This window comes from Pollicipes pollicipes, unplaced genomic scaffold (assembly GCF_011947565.3).
Source record: "Pollicipes pollicipes isolate AB1234 unplaced genomic scaffold, Ppol_2.1 Scaffold_4295;HRSCAF=5057_pilon_pilon_pilon, whole genome shotgun sequence".
Lineage (NCBI taxonomy): Eukaryota > Metazoa > Arthropoda > Thecostraca > Pollicipedomorpha > Pollicipedidae > Pollicipes > Pollicipes pollicipes.
Genome location: NW_023596461.1, coordinates 39,563,008 through 39,582,731, shown reverse-complemented (window position 1 = coordinate 39,582,731; position 19,724 = coordinate 39,563,008). Strand labels below are relative to the sequence as shown.

At 56.0% G+C, this 19,724-nt stretch overlaps 1 protein-coding gene across 1 annotated transcript in view; it reads left to right on the top strand.

The window, feature by feature from the left end:
- LOC119097532 (protocadherin-like wing polarity protein stan) overlaps nt 1-19,724 on the top strand; it is a 29,155-nt gene that overhangs the window by 8,144 nt on the left and 1,287 nt on the right. The window contains exons 5-14 of the mRNA XM_037220564.1: nt 1,445-1,537; nt 3,417-3,524; nt 7,449-7,550; nt 8,015-8,140; nt 8,498-8,588; nt 9,399-9,508; nt 10,167-10,343; nt 10,580-10,717; nt 11,101-11,288; nt 12,546-12,660. Coding sequence (XP_037076459.1) covers nt 1,445-1,537; nt 3,417-3,524; nt 7,449-7,550; nt 8,015-8,140; nt 8,498-8,588; nt 9,399-9,508; nt 10,167-10,343; nt 10,580-10,717; nt 11,101-11,288; nt 12,546-12,660 — 1,248 coding nt within the window. The remainder of the gene's footprint in view (nt 1-1,444; nt 1,538-3,416; nt 3,525-7,448; nt 7,551-8,014; nt 8,141-8,497; nt 8,589-9,398; nt 9,509-10,166; nt 10,344-10,579; nt 10,718-11,100; nt 11,289-12,545; nt 12,661-19,724) is intronic.

Genomic DNA, 19,724 nt, shown 5'->3' with positions numbered 1-19,724 from the left:
TTGGGCGATTCTAAAGGAACTCTGTTCACCAAAACACGCCATTTAGGCCTGGAGACAGTACAATTATATGACACCACAGCCATGAATAGAGGCGTGGTATGAATCAACTATCATATGAGGTCCCAAGCCAGGGATAGCCAGCTCCCGCCTTTTACATCCACCGCCTTGGTGCACCCTCGTATCGCTGCACCCCCAAGTGACATGCAGAAACCATTGACATGTCGGTGTCATACAATGGAAGATACACAGGCTTGAGTGTGGGCAAGAGAGAGGGCAAGAGTGTAGCTTCAGTTCAGAATAATCCTTTGGTTTGCGCCGATCTCTCCCTCGGTAACTTTACGGCTACAGGTCACGTGGTGATCCGTTTACCATGAAAAGCGTCTCGTTTAGAACAAGTTTTAAGCATTACTTATTTGCCGAAAGACGGGGTGACGTCGCAGCATGTTTCACGGCCAAAGCGGCCAGCAGCCACCGCTGAGTTGTTGGGCGCTGGTCGCATTCACCCGACTTCTCCGCACCGGCTGATGACGTCGTGCTGCGCCCGGTCCGGCGGCGTCAGCAGACACCTCAGCGGGCGATGACGCCGGGCTGAACCGGGGCGCCGGCGCGACCGACCCTCGCCGGCGAAAGTAGCGGCCGTGCAGGTCATTGTTCGCCGAGTCAAGCCCTGTGACAGACGGCCGTCGCTGGCGGCGGCGGCGGCGGCGGCGGCGGCGGCGGCCGGCAGTCGGCCGGAACAGCCCGCCGAGACGTGGCACGCGCCGCCCCCGCACGAAACACACGCGGCGCGCAGCCATGCCACACGTGCAAACAGACACGCCAAACGTCGCGGCCGCCCGACCGTGCGACCAGCAGCGGCTGGCGGTCACCGGCTGGATTTGAACCCTATGCAGAGCAGTAACGTGCTGTGCATTCTTTGTTCAGGTACCTTTCACTTATTTGATGTCTTGAAGCAGCGGCGTAGATTTGTAAAATGAGTTCGGGGAGCTGAACAGTCGCAAAACACGGCGAAAGGTACTCCAAAATTTACGCCAGGAAACGATTTTCTCCTCGAATTTCACCCACTTTTTCTCAAATTTTGGCGTTGTGCTCTGGAGTCACTCGAACTAAATAAGAAATTATACCCTTTTCTGGTAGAATTGTGTTTTGACGCTGCACCGTATGGTAGCGTAAAAGTGAGTGTTCGAGGACAGCATCCGTGTATATTATATATATATATATATATATATATATATATATATATATATATATATATATATATTTGTTTAGTAATAACGACATCTTCTCATCTTTTTGTGTATGTGTGTATGCATGTATATGTCTACGTGTATTATAATACATATCACAGTTTTGTTAAGGTTTTAACTCCGAGTATCGTTGTAACGTGGGTGTAACGTAGCCAGCGTGCTCACGTGTTCTGATGGCCAGTCTTGTTTGTTTTCAGAGCATCAAGATACCGGTGAACATCCGCGTGCAGGACGTCAACGACAACGCGCCGCAGTTTATTGGCGCTCCGTACACCCTCAACATCTCGGAGGTCAGCGAACCTGTCACCGACAACCTGAACTTCAGGGCGCCGTCGAGTTTCGCTGGCATTGCAGTCGAATGAGGCACACACATTTGTGACACGTTGAAAGTCGATGGCCCAGTTGAGGGCGGAGCAGCGCTTGTTTTGACGGGGTGCAGCAACGGTAGCGTGAATGGGTGATTGGTGTAAAAGTGGCTCGCCCACCGCGATGACGCTGGTTGAAAAGAGCCGTCCCAATTCACCGGTTAAGATAAAGCACGAGGTGTTCTGGCGAGATCAAGCCACAAGTCGAAGAGTAATGTGTGCGGTGCTGTCGGCGGCATGCACGAAGAAGCGCCTGCAACAGGCGCGGATACAAGGCGGCACGGGCGTGGAGAGATGGTAAAATCACTCACCACAATCAGAATGAGATCGGACGTTCCTCGGATGACTGGGCCAGCGCCATCAGACCAATCATCACCTAGTTCCAGGCCGCCGGCGGACCGCGGAACCGTAAGGCATTGTGATGCTACACTTCCATCGCTCTCCCACGCCATCATTGGTAACAGTGTCAGTTGCGAGACATAACCAGAACGCGCCGTGCACAAAGGGGGTCGCAGCGAGCTCAGAGGCTAACGTGATGCATAGCCTACAAAAATCGGCGCTGAGTTCGTAGGAGAACAGCAATTTCAGACCTGTGAATGATAGTGAGTTTGGTGAGCAGAGTGACAGCCAGCAAGTACGCTTTCTTTTACCACAGATCCCTTCAAATGTATGCTCTCCATGCGGACATATACTTAGCCGTGCATTTGACGGCCAGCATTCCTGTGTGGCGTGCGCCTCACACGTCCTGCCTCTGGGTAATTCTCATCGACACCAACGTCCCATTTACGAACTGAGTTTGATGTTTCCTTTGTTACTACCCAGCAATCCCGGACGTCTCCTCCATGATGACATGGTTGCATTGCATGCCCCTTTGCTCGTCTGTTGCGCTGAATATCAATCATAAACGCCGAAATGTGAACAGGCCGCCACGCGAAGTCCATCCAAACAATACCCCACTTCCGTGACCTGCTCCGAACGCACCCATGCCTGGGACCGAGCACGAACGCCCCGACGACCGAACACACCCTCGTGCCACCCCAGCACGAGGCCCGAGCCGAGCCGCGCTCGCGGGGACGTGACCGCCGCCCCGGCCGGGCCTCCAGTTCCGCGCCGGCTGTGTTCCCCACCTGACGTCACGTCCTGTGGAGGGGAGGGCCGGCGGCAGGTGCGGCGCTCGCGGCGCGGCCTTGCGTCGCCCGGCACCTGCCGGCCGGCGGCGCCGACAGCCAGCCGCGCACGCGCCACGCGAGGGCCGTGGGAATGGCGCGAGCGCGGGCCGTCAGCGACGTCCGGCGGCCGGCTTTGTGCCGCCGCGGAAACGGGACGAGCGCGTCGAGACAACCCGGACGCGCCGTTCGCGGCGTCAGCCGAGCCGACATCCCGCCGGGGGGGGGGGGGGGGTCTTACGCGGGCTCAGGCAGGACCTGGGGCGGGGTCCCGGCGGCGCCGGCCGCACGGTGCTGGGTGTGTTGCTACGTTAACTCGCGGCGCGGTTTTGCATTGCAGAATTGCTAATACGAACTGTCACCAACTCGCTGGACCCAGTACTGCCGTACATTGGGGTATCCGGATGGTCGCAGTGTTTCTCTGCTCTGTCGATCGACCGTTTGTTCGATGTGCCATTCATGGCTCAGTCCTGCCTATGTGGGCGCCCCAGATCCCGACCCGGCCTGCAGTGGAGCGTTGCGGCACAGCTGATCCTGACGGAGACCCGCTGCTGTCGGCAGCGAATGGCGGCTGTTCCTCAGCGGCGCCGCCGTGCCGTGCGCACCGTCGCCTGACCTGTCGACTGCGTCGTCCGCAGGTGACCGTGCCCGGCACTGTGGTCCTGCAGGGCATCAAGGCTGTGGACGCCGACCAGCAGGGTCCCTTCTCCACCGTCCACTACTCCGTCATCGAGGGCAACTACGCGGTGAGTGTGGGCGGCGGCCGCCCGGCAGCCCAGCAGTGACGCTGTCGCCGCGGCTGGGCTTCGAGCGCGGCCGCGAGCTCGCCCGCGCTCTGGCGTGCGTGCTGCGCTGTGGTGTTGCGAGCAGTGCTGAAAAATGGTGACAAGAGTTGGTGTGGCAAAGCCATCATAACGGCCATGTGCGACTTCCAATGGGAAAGTTATAAAATCTCGAACATTTCAGTGGAAGCTAGTGGGGCCGCTGACAGAACGATCCTACCTCATCCTTCACCCATGGCTGCCTGCCATCTCCCTGCGGCGGCGCGGGGCCGGCGCCTCCGGACCGCGTCGGCGCCTGGCAGACGGCGCGGCGGGCGGGCGAGGCCAGAGGCTCGCCGGCAGGGAGCGGGATAGCCGAGCTCCGCTGGGCACGGCCAGGGCTGACTCAGCCACGCAGCCGTGTACCCCTTTGTGGCGCCCGTGTCACGCTCGGTGATGGCCGCGTCACCCGAGGCGTGCACGTCACCCCGCGCAGGATGAGGCCATTGCCGAAACACCGGGTCACAGGCATTGAGTCATCGTCGCCGGTAAGGCCGCGTGACGTTCGGTCCAGAGTGTTTCGGCCTAGTCTCGTCACAGTTTTCGAGGCCATCGCGTCATCTCTTTGCAGACAAGTTTTTGCGTTTCGTGATTAACGGCGCATGTCGCCGCTGCTGGTGTGCTGCCGGCGCATTTTATCCTGACGCTGGACTGTGATGTGAGCGATGCAGCTCAGTGTGGGAACGGGCGCGAATTAACACACCATCGTGGCCGTGGTGGTCCTGTTTCGGATCGCAATCGCTTGTTTCAATGGCATCAACATGTTGAAGGGCATGGGATGGTTCCCACTGCCAGCTCTGCATGCATGGTGTTATCCATGACGCCCGCTGTGGAGGTGGTCACGGGGACTGAAGGTGGACCCGCGAGTGACTTATTCCAGCTGGAGTGACCTGCTCCAGCCCGGTCCGGTCCGGCCGTCCGCTCTTGACAGGGTGATCGGAAGTTTTGCTGTCTGATTTCCACAACCATTGCGTGCGAGTCGTTGAATCTGACGCGGTTTTCATTCAGAATTGCTTTGTGTCCGATAAACATGGTAAAGAAGCGGACAACTGTGAAAACTCTTCAAACTCGGGTCGAAACTAGGCTCAGCTCTCGACAACGGGAATGTCGTGGCGTTTGGTGCAGGCATACCGTGGCAGCGGCAGGAGAACGGCACGTGGCGTTTGCAGCAGCGACAGGAGAGCAGCACGATTTTACCCAGGAAAGAGTGCGATCGCAGTGACGATACATAGGCGTGACCCCGTGCAACAGGTCAAGCGCGCTCAGGTGCACCCGGAAGGTACCCGACTTTGGCATTGTTTTATTAACGCCGGATGCTGATAACCAGAACAGGTAAATATTTGAAACGAGCTGCATGGTGTGAGCAATGTAAATGCTGTTTACTGACCGCCTAACCAGATCGGAACTGCCAGATCGGTACGGTAGCCAGAGATCGATTGCACAGCCGCCGTTTCCGCAATTTCAAACTTGGTTGTGGAAAGGTTCGGATCGTGGAAATAACGATCGTTACCACGTTTATTTTCATGATCTACTACATTTTACCGGTTACCTTTGATCATTGCACCAACAAAATGGTGGGTTTTGTGCAAAAACTATTTTACTAGGAACGAAAACGTGAAATAACGCAGCCTCACCGATCCCGGCCGTATAAGGGGGCAGGCATACCGCAAGTCAATACTACGCAACTCGGTTTGTGAATATGCTTGGATGCTGAGTGCGTACATCCGTCGCCCGTCTCTCCTGGGAGATTCCATGATCAAGAACCAACGTGATTTTTCTAACTGGTGAGCTGTCCATCTTTGACATCACATCATCCCAGGCCAAGTAATACAGCTGGTCACAGCTGTCCCTTGAGTGATGGGCCAGTAACACTGGCATGCGTGTTTTTTACGCCAGTCGAATAAGCCAGCACAATGGACATACTGCTGTTGTGTACAAGCGAGCAGCGAACATCCGTGCTTCAGTGCAATATCACTTTGCCAGCTTCCTGTGGACGGTGTTTTGTGAAAGTGCATGGATAATCTGGCCAGGTTTGTTTTATCGAGATGTCAACACTTGTCTGGCCACTGAGTTTAAAGGATAAGTGGGTGTTGTTGAAATTGATGAACCGGATGCACGCATCCACGTGAGACATGTGACGTTCGATCAAATCAACCTTGAGTGGCCTGTTTCGGTTTGTCGCCGCGGCCATAGTTATTCGATGTTATCGACGCGTCTGCTGCCGAGATTTCTGGGGCCGCAGCAGCCAGGCGCTTGAGGAGGTGCCAAGGACGGTGCTGGGCTGTGTGACCGCCGACTTTGCTGCCGACGTTTGCGGACCCGCTGCAGCCAGACGTGCGGGCGGCCGCGTCCGCCCTGCTCCAGCCGGCTCCGCTCGGTCGGCGGCCTGAGACCAGCCGCCGGCCTGCCAATGGGTGGCGCTGGTGTCTGTCGCGGCCGCTCAGCCGCCGCCGCGCTCGTCATCCGCTGAGTCGGCGGTGTGCTGGTGCGGCTGGGTGGCAATGTCACCCTTACGTGCCGGCCTGCCACACTGTGGCCCAGTCCCTCCCCTGAGGCTCCTGCGACAGTCGTATGGTCAGGGGCTGCGGCCGCCCGCGGCCTGCCACACTGTGGTCCAGTCCCTCCCCTGAGACTCCCGCCACAGTCGTGTGGTCAGGGGCTGCGGCCGCCCGCGGCCTGCCACACTGTGGTCCAGTCCCTCCCCTGAGACTCCCGCCACAGTCGTATGATCGGGGGCTGCGGCCGCCCGCGGCCTGCCACACTGTGGTCCAGTCCCTCCCCTGAGACTCCCGCCACAGTCGTATGATCAGGGCTGCGGCCGCTCGTATCGGTTACCGCGGGGCATGACCCTGCTGAGCACGGCCGGGACGCCCCGGCGTGGCGTACGATTCGGGAATGAGGATCGGGTGATGGGGTCCTGCTCCACATACTACGGATCACATCGTTTGCGTTAGACGGTACACACCTGACGCACCGGCGCAAGTGCACCGTACAACTCGCCCTTTCCGTCCTGAGCACTGCAAACTAAAGCGGAGGCCGTGTTTGCGGCCTGCAGCATTTTCAAATAAGACATGACCCATCCCCCGTATGCCCTGATCGACAGAGCTCCGCTCTGTTGGTGGTGACGACTGCTGTGGGTAACGACCGGCTGTGCGTGGGTGGGGTCACCCCTGACGACTGCCCCGTGCCTGGCGGGACCGAGCGCCCCGCCATAGATCATCATTAGGACGGCAGTCCGACCACGCAGTACCGAGCGCCTGGCGGGGTAAACGGCGCACTGCGGCGTCTTGTCGGCGCTGGTCCTCGCCCGGGGGAGGCGCTGTCGGGGACAATCTGTCACTGCGGTAGATGCGTCTGAGACCGCGTATCGTGACCGGGGGAGTGTCCGAGGGGTGCGAGGAGGGGCGGGGGGCGGGGTGACACCGACGGAGTTGCAAACATGCATCTGTGACTCAAGGTCAGCCCCATTGTGGGACTCTCGTGCTAGGTTGGACTTCCAAGGGCATAACGGTAATATGCCGGTGTTTGGGACGGTAAGACGCCTGTCGTTTGTTTATGACGCGGTATGTTGCTGACGGAGGACGCTTCTGGGCGCGAACTGCCACAGCTGTGTGATGCCTGAGCTAGTGAATTCTAGCGAAATTGAATTAGAATATCCCGGCAAATCCACTCTAACGAGTGGCTGCCGTTGAACGTTGTTAGCTCTGACAACAGCTGCACCGGTAGCTGAAAATAAGCAGATAATGGATGGAAAACCCGGCAACAACCAGCCACGGCGGCCGTAACAACCGCGGAGCGGCTGCGCGCCTGACTCGCGTCTTATATGCGTGCGCCTGCTTCCCTGCGCAGGAGTACATCGACTTCGCCAACGGTCTGGACGGCACGCTGCGGCTGAAGCAGCAGTTGGACTTCGAGAAGGTGCAGCAGTTCCGGCTCACGCTGCGTGCCGAGGTAAGGGCGAGCAGGAGACCTCGTCCGGCGCTGCGGGCTTGGGGTGGCGGTGCTGCGTGAGGTGTCTGGGCCAGGTCTGGCATTGGGCTGGCGACTCGCAGTGTTCACGGTTCACCTAGTTCACCACCAGTGTCGGCGGTTGCACTTTCGTGGACGGCGATCAGCGTTTTAGAACTGCGTTGTTGTGAACCCGAAGCAATGAAGTGCTACTGCGCTGTAATTATAGCGTGAAGGGCCTTGTTTCTTGTGGAACATGGAAATCCTCTTCGGTGCCATGCGACTTGCTGAATTCCTCAGTCCAGATAGGTGAAATTCCGGCATCTTAATTCCTCATATGTCTGTCAGGTCGGGCTAACGACGTTGCCGAGCCAACGGTCCTTTACGAACATTCCAAACTAAAACCCGAATCCTTTTTCCTGGTGGCCTCTGTTGGGGCTAACTGCGAGCTGACCGTGCCACTGCAGGACCAGGGTGACCCCGTCAAGTCGACCGAGGCCGTGCTGACCGTCAATGTCATCGACGCGGACGACCAGAACCCACGCTTTTACGACGACCGCTACGTCACGACACTGCCTCGGCGACCAGTCCAGGTTAGGGCGGGCGCGCCGCCGCGATGCCGGAAGTCGTCGGGCGCCGCCAGGTGGTGCTGCAAGCTGGAGGACGCTCCCTCAAATGCCGAGGGCCAGATTGTCGGCCAGGTGCTTGATCTTCTGTGTTTCGAAGGGCGGGATTACGGGAAGATCAGACAGCCCTAATGTTATCCATCTCATCCAAGACGGTTTGGCAGGATATGCGGCCGTTCAGTCACACGGAGTTAGCCTTCCGCACCCCGGAAATTATCATTTATCCGCCGCAATGTCGTGTATTATGTGCTCATGACTGGAGCCAGTTTGTCAGGCCACTGCACCCGTTTAAAGGCCTGATTAACGTGTCTGCCTGTGTTCTAGGGCAACACCCTCACCATACGGCCCCGGCGAGTGCGAGCGTTTGACCAGGACATCGGCATCAACGCTCCTGTCGCCTATACGTTCACCGCAGGTCAGAGAGGGTCACGCTGCGGTTGCTGGAAGATATTCCGGCAACCAATCACGACATTGTCATCGTGCTGCGTGCAGCCACCCCGCAACCCCATGTATAATAGTGGCGAACCAGGGCCTCTTTTAAGAAATTAAATTATGTGGAGGGAGAGGGGAGGATCCAAAGGAACTGACCAGTCCCAGATATGAATTCACCTAATCCACCCCGAAAATCGTTTGTCCTCAGATGTAAGCCTTTTTTTGTCAGATGAAAAAATGGTCAAAGAGATGAGCGGATTGGCTGCGATATATCACGGAGCTAAAGCGGGGCCAGATCAGGATTAGAACGGGTGTAAATGGGAGTGGGAAATCAGAGCAGCGGGATAGGGATTTGGCCGAGTGCGGGCCCTCCCCATAGTTAACGTGTTGAAGGCCCTGTTGTAACGGAAACCACCCCGCTGCGCTATGCGTTTGAGCTGCATCCGTGCAGAATTACTAATACAACCAAGCTAAGCTCATTAGCATTTATCGGATTATTTTTCCACCATCTGGACATCATCCCCATTATCTCAGCGGACCTGAGTGCTTGTCAAAGGGCTTTGTGTCGCGACCGATCCACACGCTCAGCTGACTTTAACGTCTGCTGGTTTCCTCTACCATGCTGCGTTCTATGTCCGCGGTCCCGATCCTGGACGTTGCCATGGTAACCCGCAGCTGCGCCAGATCTCCGCTGTGTCTGGTCGCGTCACCGTGGTGACTGCGGGGGCGTTATACGGCCCGGACCGCGCAGTCCGGTGTCCCTGACGCTGACGTCACAATCCCGTGCCGGCAGACGGCGCCGACTCGCGCTATTTCGCCATCGATCCGGAGACGGGAGACATCACGATCGCCGAGACGATTCCGGACTCGGAGCTGCTGCAGCCGATCACACTGGTCGTCAAGGTAACCGTGTGCGGTTCGCTTAACCGGCGGAGACAACGACTTAGCCGCGAAAATCGATTCACACCGGGTTTGATAAAGAGTCGCTTCACACCGGGTTTGATATAGGGTAGATTCACACCGGGTTTGATATAGGGCCGATTCACACCGGGTTTGATATAGGGCCGTTTCACGTAAAAAGGGGCTCGCTTGGCTCCATCTCAAGCTAACGCCTTGTTCAATGTTACGGGAGCTTCACGAGGCGAATATCCCCACCGTCCGTTGCCGAGATGCCTATGGGCGTTCAGACTTGCTCACCCAGCGGAAATGCATGGCCCTGCTGTCCAACAGGGTGTAGCCATGGGTGGGTCTGCGTGCTTTTCAAGCCAGCTGGCACAGATGATGATTATTTGGACTTCAGCGCACACCGAACACCCTGGTCATATGGCGCTCATTTCAAGCCAGCTCCTTTGGTCTGCATGGACCGCAGCTATGGAGATGAGGAGAGATGTAAACAGCTGACCACACGGTAGTACAGCGGCCATCCCACGCCAGCAGCGCCCTGCCTGCTCGCGCGCCGCCACTGTCACGGCCCTGATCAGAGAGTCCTGTGACCACTGCCAGCCCCCTGCAGTCCTGTTCGGAGCGCGCTGTGGTCGCTGACGCTGCGGCGCGGCGGCAGGCGACGCAGCAGGACAACGGTGACCGGTACGCGCTGACGACGCTGACGGTGCGCCGCGAGGGCGTGTTCACGGACGAGCTGCAGTTCGTGCAGGGCAACTACGTGGCCAGCGTGCTGGAGAACCGGCCGGTCAACTCTGTCATCCTCACCGTCATCACCAACCGGCCGGGCGACAGCGTGAGTGCTGACGTCGCCGAAAGGGAGATGGCGGGGGTTTGCCTTTTGCTAGCAGGTGGCGCACTCGCCCTTTTGACGCCCGTGTCACCGGCTGATGGCGTTTTCGGCTGGGATGTTCGTTGCAAAAATGCGAAGTGTTTTAAGCTTTGGAACTCCATAGTGAGATCTGTACTGGTCATTGATCATACACGTATGATCTGGCGGGCTGTTGTTAACGTCGTCAACTTCGGCTGCAGCGAGTTCGTTTCTTCCTGCCTGATGAACCGAGCCAGTTCACCATCATGAGAAATGGAGACTTAGCCCTGGTCGATTCGTTGGATTACGAGACGCAAGACAGACTCAACTTCTCCGTCGTGGCAACAGATGGCAGGCAGGTCAGTGCGCCTTTCTTCCGATCTCTTGTCCATGGACAACGCATGGGGACCGAGCGGCAATGTCGTTTGCTCGGCGTGCATTTCATCTTATAGCACCAATCTGAAGACATTGATGTTCCTTCTTTAGACAATGAACCGTTTGTTCAACAGCCTCGATTGTCGTTTCCTGGGCAAGTGCTCAGGACGTATGCGCAGAGATGCTCCGGCGACCTTATGAACGTCCGCGGCTCCCAGTCACCATCGCGTGACTTGGACTGCCCGGACTGCAGCCGGCACAAGACGCAGAGTAGCCGTCTGTGCCCGGTCGTCCTGCCGTCCCGTGTCGCCCGCCGCCCCGTGTTGTTTGCCATGCCGCTGTGACCCCTCTCCGCCGCCGTCACCAGAACGACACGGCGATGGTGACCATCATCGTGCTGAACGTAAACGACTGGGACCCGCGCTTCCGCCATCCGAGCTTCGACTTCGTGGCGTCGCCGAGCTCGCGTCCCAGTGACGTGGTGGGCCGACTGACGGTTTACGACGGCGACCGCGGCGATCGCGTCTCGCTCGGGCTGATGGGGCAGGACGCCAGGTGAGGGACGGGACGGGACGGGACGGGACGGGACGGGACGGGACGGGACGGGACGGGACGGGACGGGACGGGACGGGACGGGACGGGACGGGACGGGACGTGGGACGGGACGGCTGTTCTGATACATCTTGGCTTCGCTCGCTAAAAGCCGTGAACCGTCTTCAAGGAAGCACCGGTTGGGGCAACTCATCACATGCACTGGCGTCCACGGGCTTCGGTCGCGCCCATTTCATCTGTATTTGTTGTTCGTTATATGACGGTGCAGTGCGGTCTTATTCAAGACGTCGGACTCACAGCCAGCCACCAGAGCACGGCGCGGCTTCTGTTCACGGCCGTGTTTCTTGCACGTGGCATCTCACGCGGAGAGCAGCGGCCACCCCAGTCCGCCCCGGTCAGGCGGTGACCCGGCCCGGGTCCCCGTCAACACCACCCGGTCAGAGGGGACTGAGGTGCGCGGGCCGCAGCTCGCGCCAGGCCCGGTGATGCTGCCTTAACCTCAGACGGGCTCAGCCCTGCCGCAGGGGGTCAGCCCACGGCGTCAGGTTGGAGTCTCCCTATTCAGCTGGAAAGGGTTCTAGCCCCACCCACCCCAAGTAACACTGAGAAGAACTGTGCCCGAATGTGGGGAGAAGCCTGTTTTGGCCTACTTCGGGGCAGGTCTATCCGTTTTCTAATCCAGCCCCCTGCCTAGTTTGTGGAAATATAACCCCCGGGTCAAGGCAATCAAGCGATACTAAATGCTGCCTTCCAGCTCTGGTGGGGTGGTAGAACGTATATTTGCCTCATTGATGGTGGCACTTGGAGGGGTGGTTCACTTACTAGGACCCCTTTCGCACTATCTTCACAACGTTTTCCACGTTCTTAATGTCCGGAAGGGGCGCATTGAGTTGAACTTGATACGGGAGGCTGATTTCGCGGTGCAGATGTCCTGGTGTACTGTTTTTATTTGTTTGTTTTCTTGTATGTACGGACTTGATTAACGTCTACGTTTGTTCTTGCGCTGGTTAGGTGAAATCATTCCGGTTTATCGATCCCATGCAGTCATTTTAACGCGCAGAGCAGTCTGTTCAGCATAAAACCTTCCTGAAACTTTCACGCTGTTCCCACCGATACAATGTCCTGTGTTAAAGTACTGTTAAGCTTCATGAACGCAAACAAACAGTGCCGACGCGCTTGTCAACCTACATTTCCTGAAGCTGTATTCTCAAACGTCACTTTCGTCTTATCGACCGGTCACGAGGGTTGATCTCTCGGCAGAGCTTTCTCCGTGTCAAAAGAGGGTGACCTCGTCATTCGCGACCTGAGCGTGCTGAACTCGTCCGTGGCGCACCTGGTGGCCGTGGCCAGAGACAGCGGGGTGCCTCCTCGACGGGTACGTACCGCAGCGGCGGCGCTCGCCGGCGCCGGCAGGGGGCGGTGCCGGCGCCGGCCCGCGCCGTAGCGTCAGCTCATAGCTGACGGGATCCATGCCGGTTAATGCTCCTACTGTGAGACGGGCTCTAGTGGCTGGCTTTCTGTACCTTTGGCTGGACGGTCACGACATGCAGACTAAGTTTGGGTCTTTAGAAACGTGCACGGCGTTACGCACCGAGGTAAGGATTATTAGGGCCAAATGCGGCGTGTACTCCGAAGTTGTTGAAAGCCCGGTGCGGCGTGTGCTCCGAAGTTGTCGAGAGCCCGGCGCGGCGTGTGCTCCGAAGTTGTCGAGAGTCCAGTGCGATGTGTGCTCCGAAGTTGTCTAGCGCTTCGGCGCGGCTTCCGACCCCGTTCCGAGATTTCAGAGGTCATCGGTTCCTGCCAATATTCACTCACATCTATTCTTTCGTCGTACAATCCTGTGTGTGTAAAGGCATCACTGCAATGGGATTGAATTGCTGCCTGTACTCAAAGGTCTCGGGCCCCGAGTCATTTTGGCTCCCAGTTCCCTCGAGTGTCGTGAGACCCGGTTTACTAGATGAAGAGCCAGCCATCCATGCTCGACGCCTGGGTGAAGGCAAGTTGGCTTCAGTATCAGCTACCCTCTCGCTTGCCTGCATATTTCATACCACGAACCTTAACTGGTCAGAAATGCCGAAAAAAACAGTTCACACGTGAGCATTCGTCACTGCATCTACGAATCGTGCACACGGTCATCCGCTTCCGGCCGTCTGGGCGGACTCTGGCACTGTTTGGACACACGCGCTGCTTATCTCGCGCGTCTGTAGTTCGCGGCCGGCAGTGGTCAGCTCCGTGAGAACGGAAGCGTCTCGTGCTGTTCCCCGAACGGCGCCGCCAGGCCAGGCGCGCCGGCTGGAGCGGCGGGTGGGACGGACACGCGCCAGCCGCCCGCGGTGCCGCCGCCGGCGCCGCGGTCCGTCTGGCCGTGACGTGGCGGCCAGCTGCGCCCAACTTCCCGCCGGCAGAGGTATTCGCCGGTGGGATTTCCCTTAGTCATTTCGCTAGCTACGCGTGGGCTGCGGTCACACCTACTGGGTGGCCAGATTTGATCAGTGGACCCATCTGTCACCCATACGTTCACATCTGTCTAAGGCCTTTGGTGTGAACTGTTGAAAATGCAATACAATTTTACATCTATATTTACACTGTTTGCTTTTAAAGTCCAAAGTGATGTAACTGGCATTAGTTCTGGTCATTTTAAAGCACACCTTGGTTAGCGCACAATATATTTCGTCAGATGGGAAAGATATTGTTTGGAAGCGGCGTCAGCTGTTTGGCGGATTCTTTTTCCTAAAACGTTTCGGACCCGTGCTCCATCGGATTTGCTGCGGGTTTGCAGCGTGTGCGTACGCCCTTCCTAGACGATCCTTTTACTTCTTAAAGTTCCGCTAACGGCTGGCAGGCTTTGGCATGAAATGAACACCATTTCACCGCAGGTCTCCTGGTGCTGAAGGTTTGCTTCGTACGCTGGTAGCCAGATTAGGTGCAGCACTGGATTTGATTGCAGGCTGTTGTAGCTGAGTTCGACGGAACCTTGTCGGAAGTTCACCGTTGTTCAGGGCACCCCACGCCAGTCGGCCGCAGAGGTTCAGAACTTCGTCCGGCATGCAGCCCCTGGACCGGAGGGCGAGCCACATCGCACGGGGGAGCGCCTACGAACGTGGCTTTTAGCTGCGGGTAGGCTGCATGTCAAGCTTTGCTTTTCATGCTGACATGTAAGGAATAACGCATCCCCAGAACAAACTTTGCGTGGCGCCACCTGACCGTCAAGTGGGTGAAAATAAAACGCGCAGTATTGGGCGGTGTTTCCTCAGATATGCGTCCGGCATTTCATAAATGTCCTAACCGTACTCATACCTGCGATTTTCCCCAAACACCATCCCAGTCCGTTAGCCATTCCATATGGATGTCCATTGCATCCAAACCGCGGAAGCCTTCGGCCAGCGGCCCGTCTTCGACCTGCAGCTCCCTGCTCTGCGGTCAGTCGGGCCGGCGCAGGTCGACTCGCGGCACTGACCGACAGCACCGTCACGCCGCATGACTCCAGGGAGTTCATCACTCGAGGGATAACATGTGAAGCAGGTTTTCGACTCATCAGCTCAGCCCACCGGGCAGTGATGAACTGCCACTCAACCCGGCACAACACTTGGAGCCATACTTTGCGAGGGAGTCGCTCTTAAGCAGCTAAGTTATAGTCTCGGTGCAATGTGGTCTGCTAGTACATAAATGTCCTAATGCAGGGTTCCCGGGTTTGGGCCAGCCACACATAACAACTCTTTCCACGCTAGCTGTAAAGACAGGACCTGCTTTGATACCCAATTCGAAATGTACAAAAGCTTGGATAACCAAGAGCCAAAGGCCATCGTTTGTCATCAGCTTCATAGTTGACCACTTACGGCTTGGGATGCCCCTGAGCATGTGTGCATAGAAAGGACAGTAGGCTGCTGAGCCCTGCATGGGACATCTGGTCATGCATCTCCCTGGGCTCCCATGTTTGGAAAAGAATGTTGAGATGCGTGATAATAAAAAGTGCAGTCCACTTATCCCTGGACGTCTGGGTAATGGAAATTCCACCAGATTTGTGGCCGGAATTTTTCCGAAAAACAGCCGGAAATATTTAATTAAATCGCCTCGACCGAAAAAAATCGTCATACAGCCGCTGACGTGCTCGCTTACTGATGCGTATCCCTTGGTGCCCTCCAAATAAGGGAAGTTATTACACTTACTAGCTATCCTTGACTTGCCACAGGCCTTGCAGGTCGTAGTCAAATTTCAATGAGAACGTGCGCTCTCGGCATCCGCATCAAATAACTGCAGTTGGAGCACCACACGCGATGGTAGGCTTCCGGGGGGCTGCGCTGGCGGCCGGCTCCGCACCGCCCCCGGGGGTCAGCCCGTGGTCAGGGCTGCCGAGGGCTGTGAAGTCCAAGGCTGGCGCCGGCTGAAGCCTATGAGGGAGGTGGCCGGCCGCGCCCGCTGGCGGAGCTGCTTCCGCCGCCGCCGGCGGACCGCCGCTGAGCTCTGAACCGATCCTGTCCCAAGTCACGACCCCGCTGCCGGCTCAGACGGATGCCAGACGGTGGAATCCCATGGTGTGCGGTCCGAGCGCTCCAGACCGCGGACATCGCTGCTCCTCAGCCTGCAGGGACGCGTGGCCATGGCGCGGTGACCTCAACTCGCTGAGCTCCGCACGCCGCGGTCAAAACCTGCCGGCTGGACACCGACACGTAGGAGGTGCTCAGCAGATTATGCAAGCGGAACCGCACTGCGTGGAATTCACGCATGGTTCTGAATTTGAAACTTCACCGCGCTTGTTGCTAACGCCCTTGTCTGACACCGTCGGGACAGCTGTTCAGTCCCGCGATGCCGTTTGGATACCGCAGTGCGGTGCTGCTGTTCCCTTGAGGCTTTTTCGACATCAGGGATCGAAAGTGCTGACATTTCAGGTTTGCGATGTGCTAAACATGGCACTCCCCCTCTTCATCCCAACAGCGATGTCATGCTCGGTAAGCGTACTTTGAAATGCTAAACCTTTGAACATAGCCGCCTGAGGATACACTACGAGGGTGCTGCAAACACTCTGAAACTACTGCCTGTCACACTTTCACATAGCCAGTATGGGAATGAGAGGGATTAGTTTGAAGTTCACTGGTGTGGCCAAATCCAACAATCAGCCGCACCGCGTGATATCTCCCACTTCCATGACAGTATCTCAGACGCAAAACTGCTGTTGATAATATGCAGTAACGTTGGCATAAAAACTAGCGGGCGGGCCTTGACAGTATGAAACGTCATGTCATCACGACCACATGCGACGCTGGTTTTCATCACGACCACAAGTCATACCCCAATCACTGCCATCGTCTGGGAGGGAGCCAGTCGAGGAAAACCCTACCGAAGTCAGGCTTGATCCAAAAACCTCTCACCAAGATTGGCGACGTATAACCAGCCGCGTCACCGACGTGGTCCAAACAAATAAAGATATACACCCGAAACTCGCTTCTGGCGGTGGATCTCTATTATCTCTATGATACATGTTCTGAGGTTTTCATTTTAGAGAATGATGCCAAGTTAATGTTTTCTTTCCAATTTTGGTTTCAGGTCTATGTAGTAGAAACGCAGTTTTGTAATCCAAAACTGCACTTCTGCTGATCTCAATTTTTTCAGTGAGTATCTCGCTTTGTGCAATGTGCAGCGTGAGAACCCGATTCAGTTTGTAATTGCTCTTCAATGCGGTGGAAATCGTCGAAAACTGTGGTGTTGAACTGTGGTGTTGAACTGTGGTGTTGAACTGCGGTGTTGAACTGTGGTGTTGAACTGCGGTGTTGAGCTGTGGTGTTGAACTGCGGTGTTGAACTGTGGTGTTGAACTGCGTTGTTGGACCGCGGTGTTCAACTGTGGTGTTGAACTGTGGTGTTGAACTGTGGTGCTGAACTACGGTGTTGAACTGCGGTGTTGAACTGTGGTGTTGAACTGTAGTGTTGAGCTGTGGTGTTGAACTGCGGTGTTGAACTGGTGGTGTTAAACTGCGGTGTTGAACTGTGGTGTTGAACTGTGGTGTTGAACTGTGGTGTTGAACTGTGGTGTTGAACTGTGGTGTTCAACTGTGGTATTGAACTGCGGTGTTGAACTGTGGTGTTGAACTGTGGTGATGGACTGTAGTGTTGAACTGTGGTGGTGAACTGTGGTGTTGAACTGCGGTGTTGAACTGTAGTGTTGAACTGTGGTGTTGAACTGTGGTGTTGAACCGTGGTGTTGAACTGTAGCGTTGAACTGTGGTGTTGAACTGCGGCGTTGAACTGTGGTATTGAACTGCGGTGTTGAACTGTGGTGTTGAACTGCGGTGTTGAAACTGTAGTGTTGAACTGTGGTGTTGAACTGTGGTGTTGAATTGTGGTGTTGAACTGTGGGCGTTGAACTGTGGTGTTAAACCGCGGTGTTGAACTGTGTGTTGAACTGCGGTGTTGAACTGTGGTGTTGAAACTGTGGTGCTGAACTGTAGTATTGAACTGTGGTGTTGAACGTGGTGTTGAACTGCGGTGTTGAAACTGTGGTGTTGCCACGCAGTTGGTGTAAGCTGCCGATCACCTTACATCGATTTTGATCCACCTGGTTCTGGACTCAGACGCCTTCCATTCTGGAGCTGGGCTGTGGCTGGGCGTTAAAGTAATGTGGTAGCGAATCCGTCACGTGTCACAGCCAGTGAGCCTCCCTCACAGGGGTCCAGTTTCGCGTGAGGGAGGCTGCTGAGTAGGAAAAATGACTAAGCCTTCCCCTAGCTGCACTAAGAATAAGACACTCGTCGGATATCACCCATTTTTCTTACAAAGTTAGCGAGTTAGAGTCCTCCAATTAAAAACTACACTCCTGCTCCAACATGTTGCCTTGTTCTGTCTCGGCGAGAGATGTCATCGGCATCGTTGTCGTTTTCCTGGGCGTTGATGATTGATACCAGGTTTCGGTTATATACGTGGGGTGGATGGCATAGGTTTTCAGACGTTGCTGGATGTGTACGGCTTCGGGAGTAGAGAGTCTCTGAAATCTCCAGCCGGCAGCCGCACGGCGGGCTGCAGGCAGCGTGGAAGCACCCACGTCAGGCATGCCCGACAAAGGTAGTGTTGTTTTGGTGGTCATTGTCGGATGATAACCGCTATCGGGTCAGCCGGCTGTCGGCTGTACTCGGCTGTCGGCTCTTGGTCGAGTCTAGTCGGTAATGGTTCTTGCGAAAGCAGATGGCTAGCGAATTTGCCAGGTGTGCGGGTGTTAATATTCGACCGGTTTGTTTGAATCATCCGGTAAGTCGTGGCAGAATAATAAAACTTGTTGCGTCTCGTAGAAGCTAAAACATTGCTTAAGAATCGCAAAACACGCAGACAATAACACAGAACCAGACCGAAGTGAACAAGGCATGTGCATCATGCAATTAAAAACATGTAGCATGCAGCAGAAACAGAAAATGCGTTACGAGCTCATTGCTATAAAAAGTATGGCTAGCTCAGTTAGCTGCGCTCAGTTGGCCGAGTTTTCGCGGTTTTAATTTGTTTTGGTCCCTTTTAATCGGTCAAACATTTATTTAGACCTTCCTTAAAGATGATGTAATTATCAGCTCACATTTTTAATTTTCTGAATAGAGCCAGAAGGTTGGAAGAAGTCAATATTGGGTGGGCCAACTTGGACATTGGAGGAGGGGCAGTGACACCCCTCCCCCCCCCCCAGAGGATATAAATGGACACCCGTTGCCTCAAGGCTTACAAGATGTGGTAAAGGTGAGGCAAGTTTTCCCTGATTCAAGGTGCAGGCCTCTTACCTTTGCACTGGTGCAAGAACTGGGAGACCAGAGAGGTGAGCTCCCCCCCCCCCTTCCCAATTTCTGAAGAGTTAGCATTGACCTTATCAGCGTGGACTGGAAAGAAGTGCTCTAAAATGGCGTGAGCTCCCCCAACTTGGGAGGATTTCCTTTAACCATGTATCTTTGCGTACAAGCACTTTGCCTGCTCAACCTGACCCAAGATCCTCACCAGCACGGCTCTGCATCGGAGAGCTACTCGTATGTAGGCAAACGCGCTGCCAAAAACCGTGTCTGAGATGGTGAAGTTCAGCCCAGCACGACAGTTGGCAACAGTTTGCGCTGGTGAAGTCCAGCCCAGCACGACAGTTGGCAACAGTCTGAGCTGGTGAAGTCCAGCCCAGCACGACAGTTGGCAGCAGTCTGAGCTGGTGAAGTCCAGCCCAGCACGACAGTTGGCAGCAGTCTATACTTCATATAAGACGCTTGCACCACGTTTGTGCGATGTTTGCCGGCAGTCATGCTCAAATGGTTCGAAATTTTAATATACGCGCTCGGTAAGTGGATTCCCGTTCAAGTCCCCGGGTATTTGCAGCGCGCGTGTAGCGTTAAGGAACCAGCTGATGCAAATGGTTCGGCATTTCAATATACAAGCTCAGTGAGTGTGCTCCTATTCATGCCCCGCGGTATTTACGGCGCGCGTGGCGTTAAGT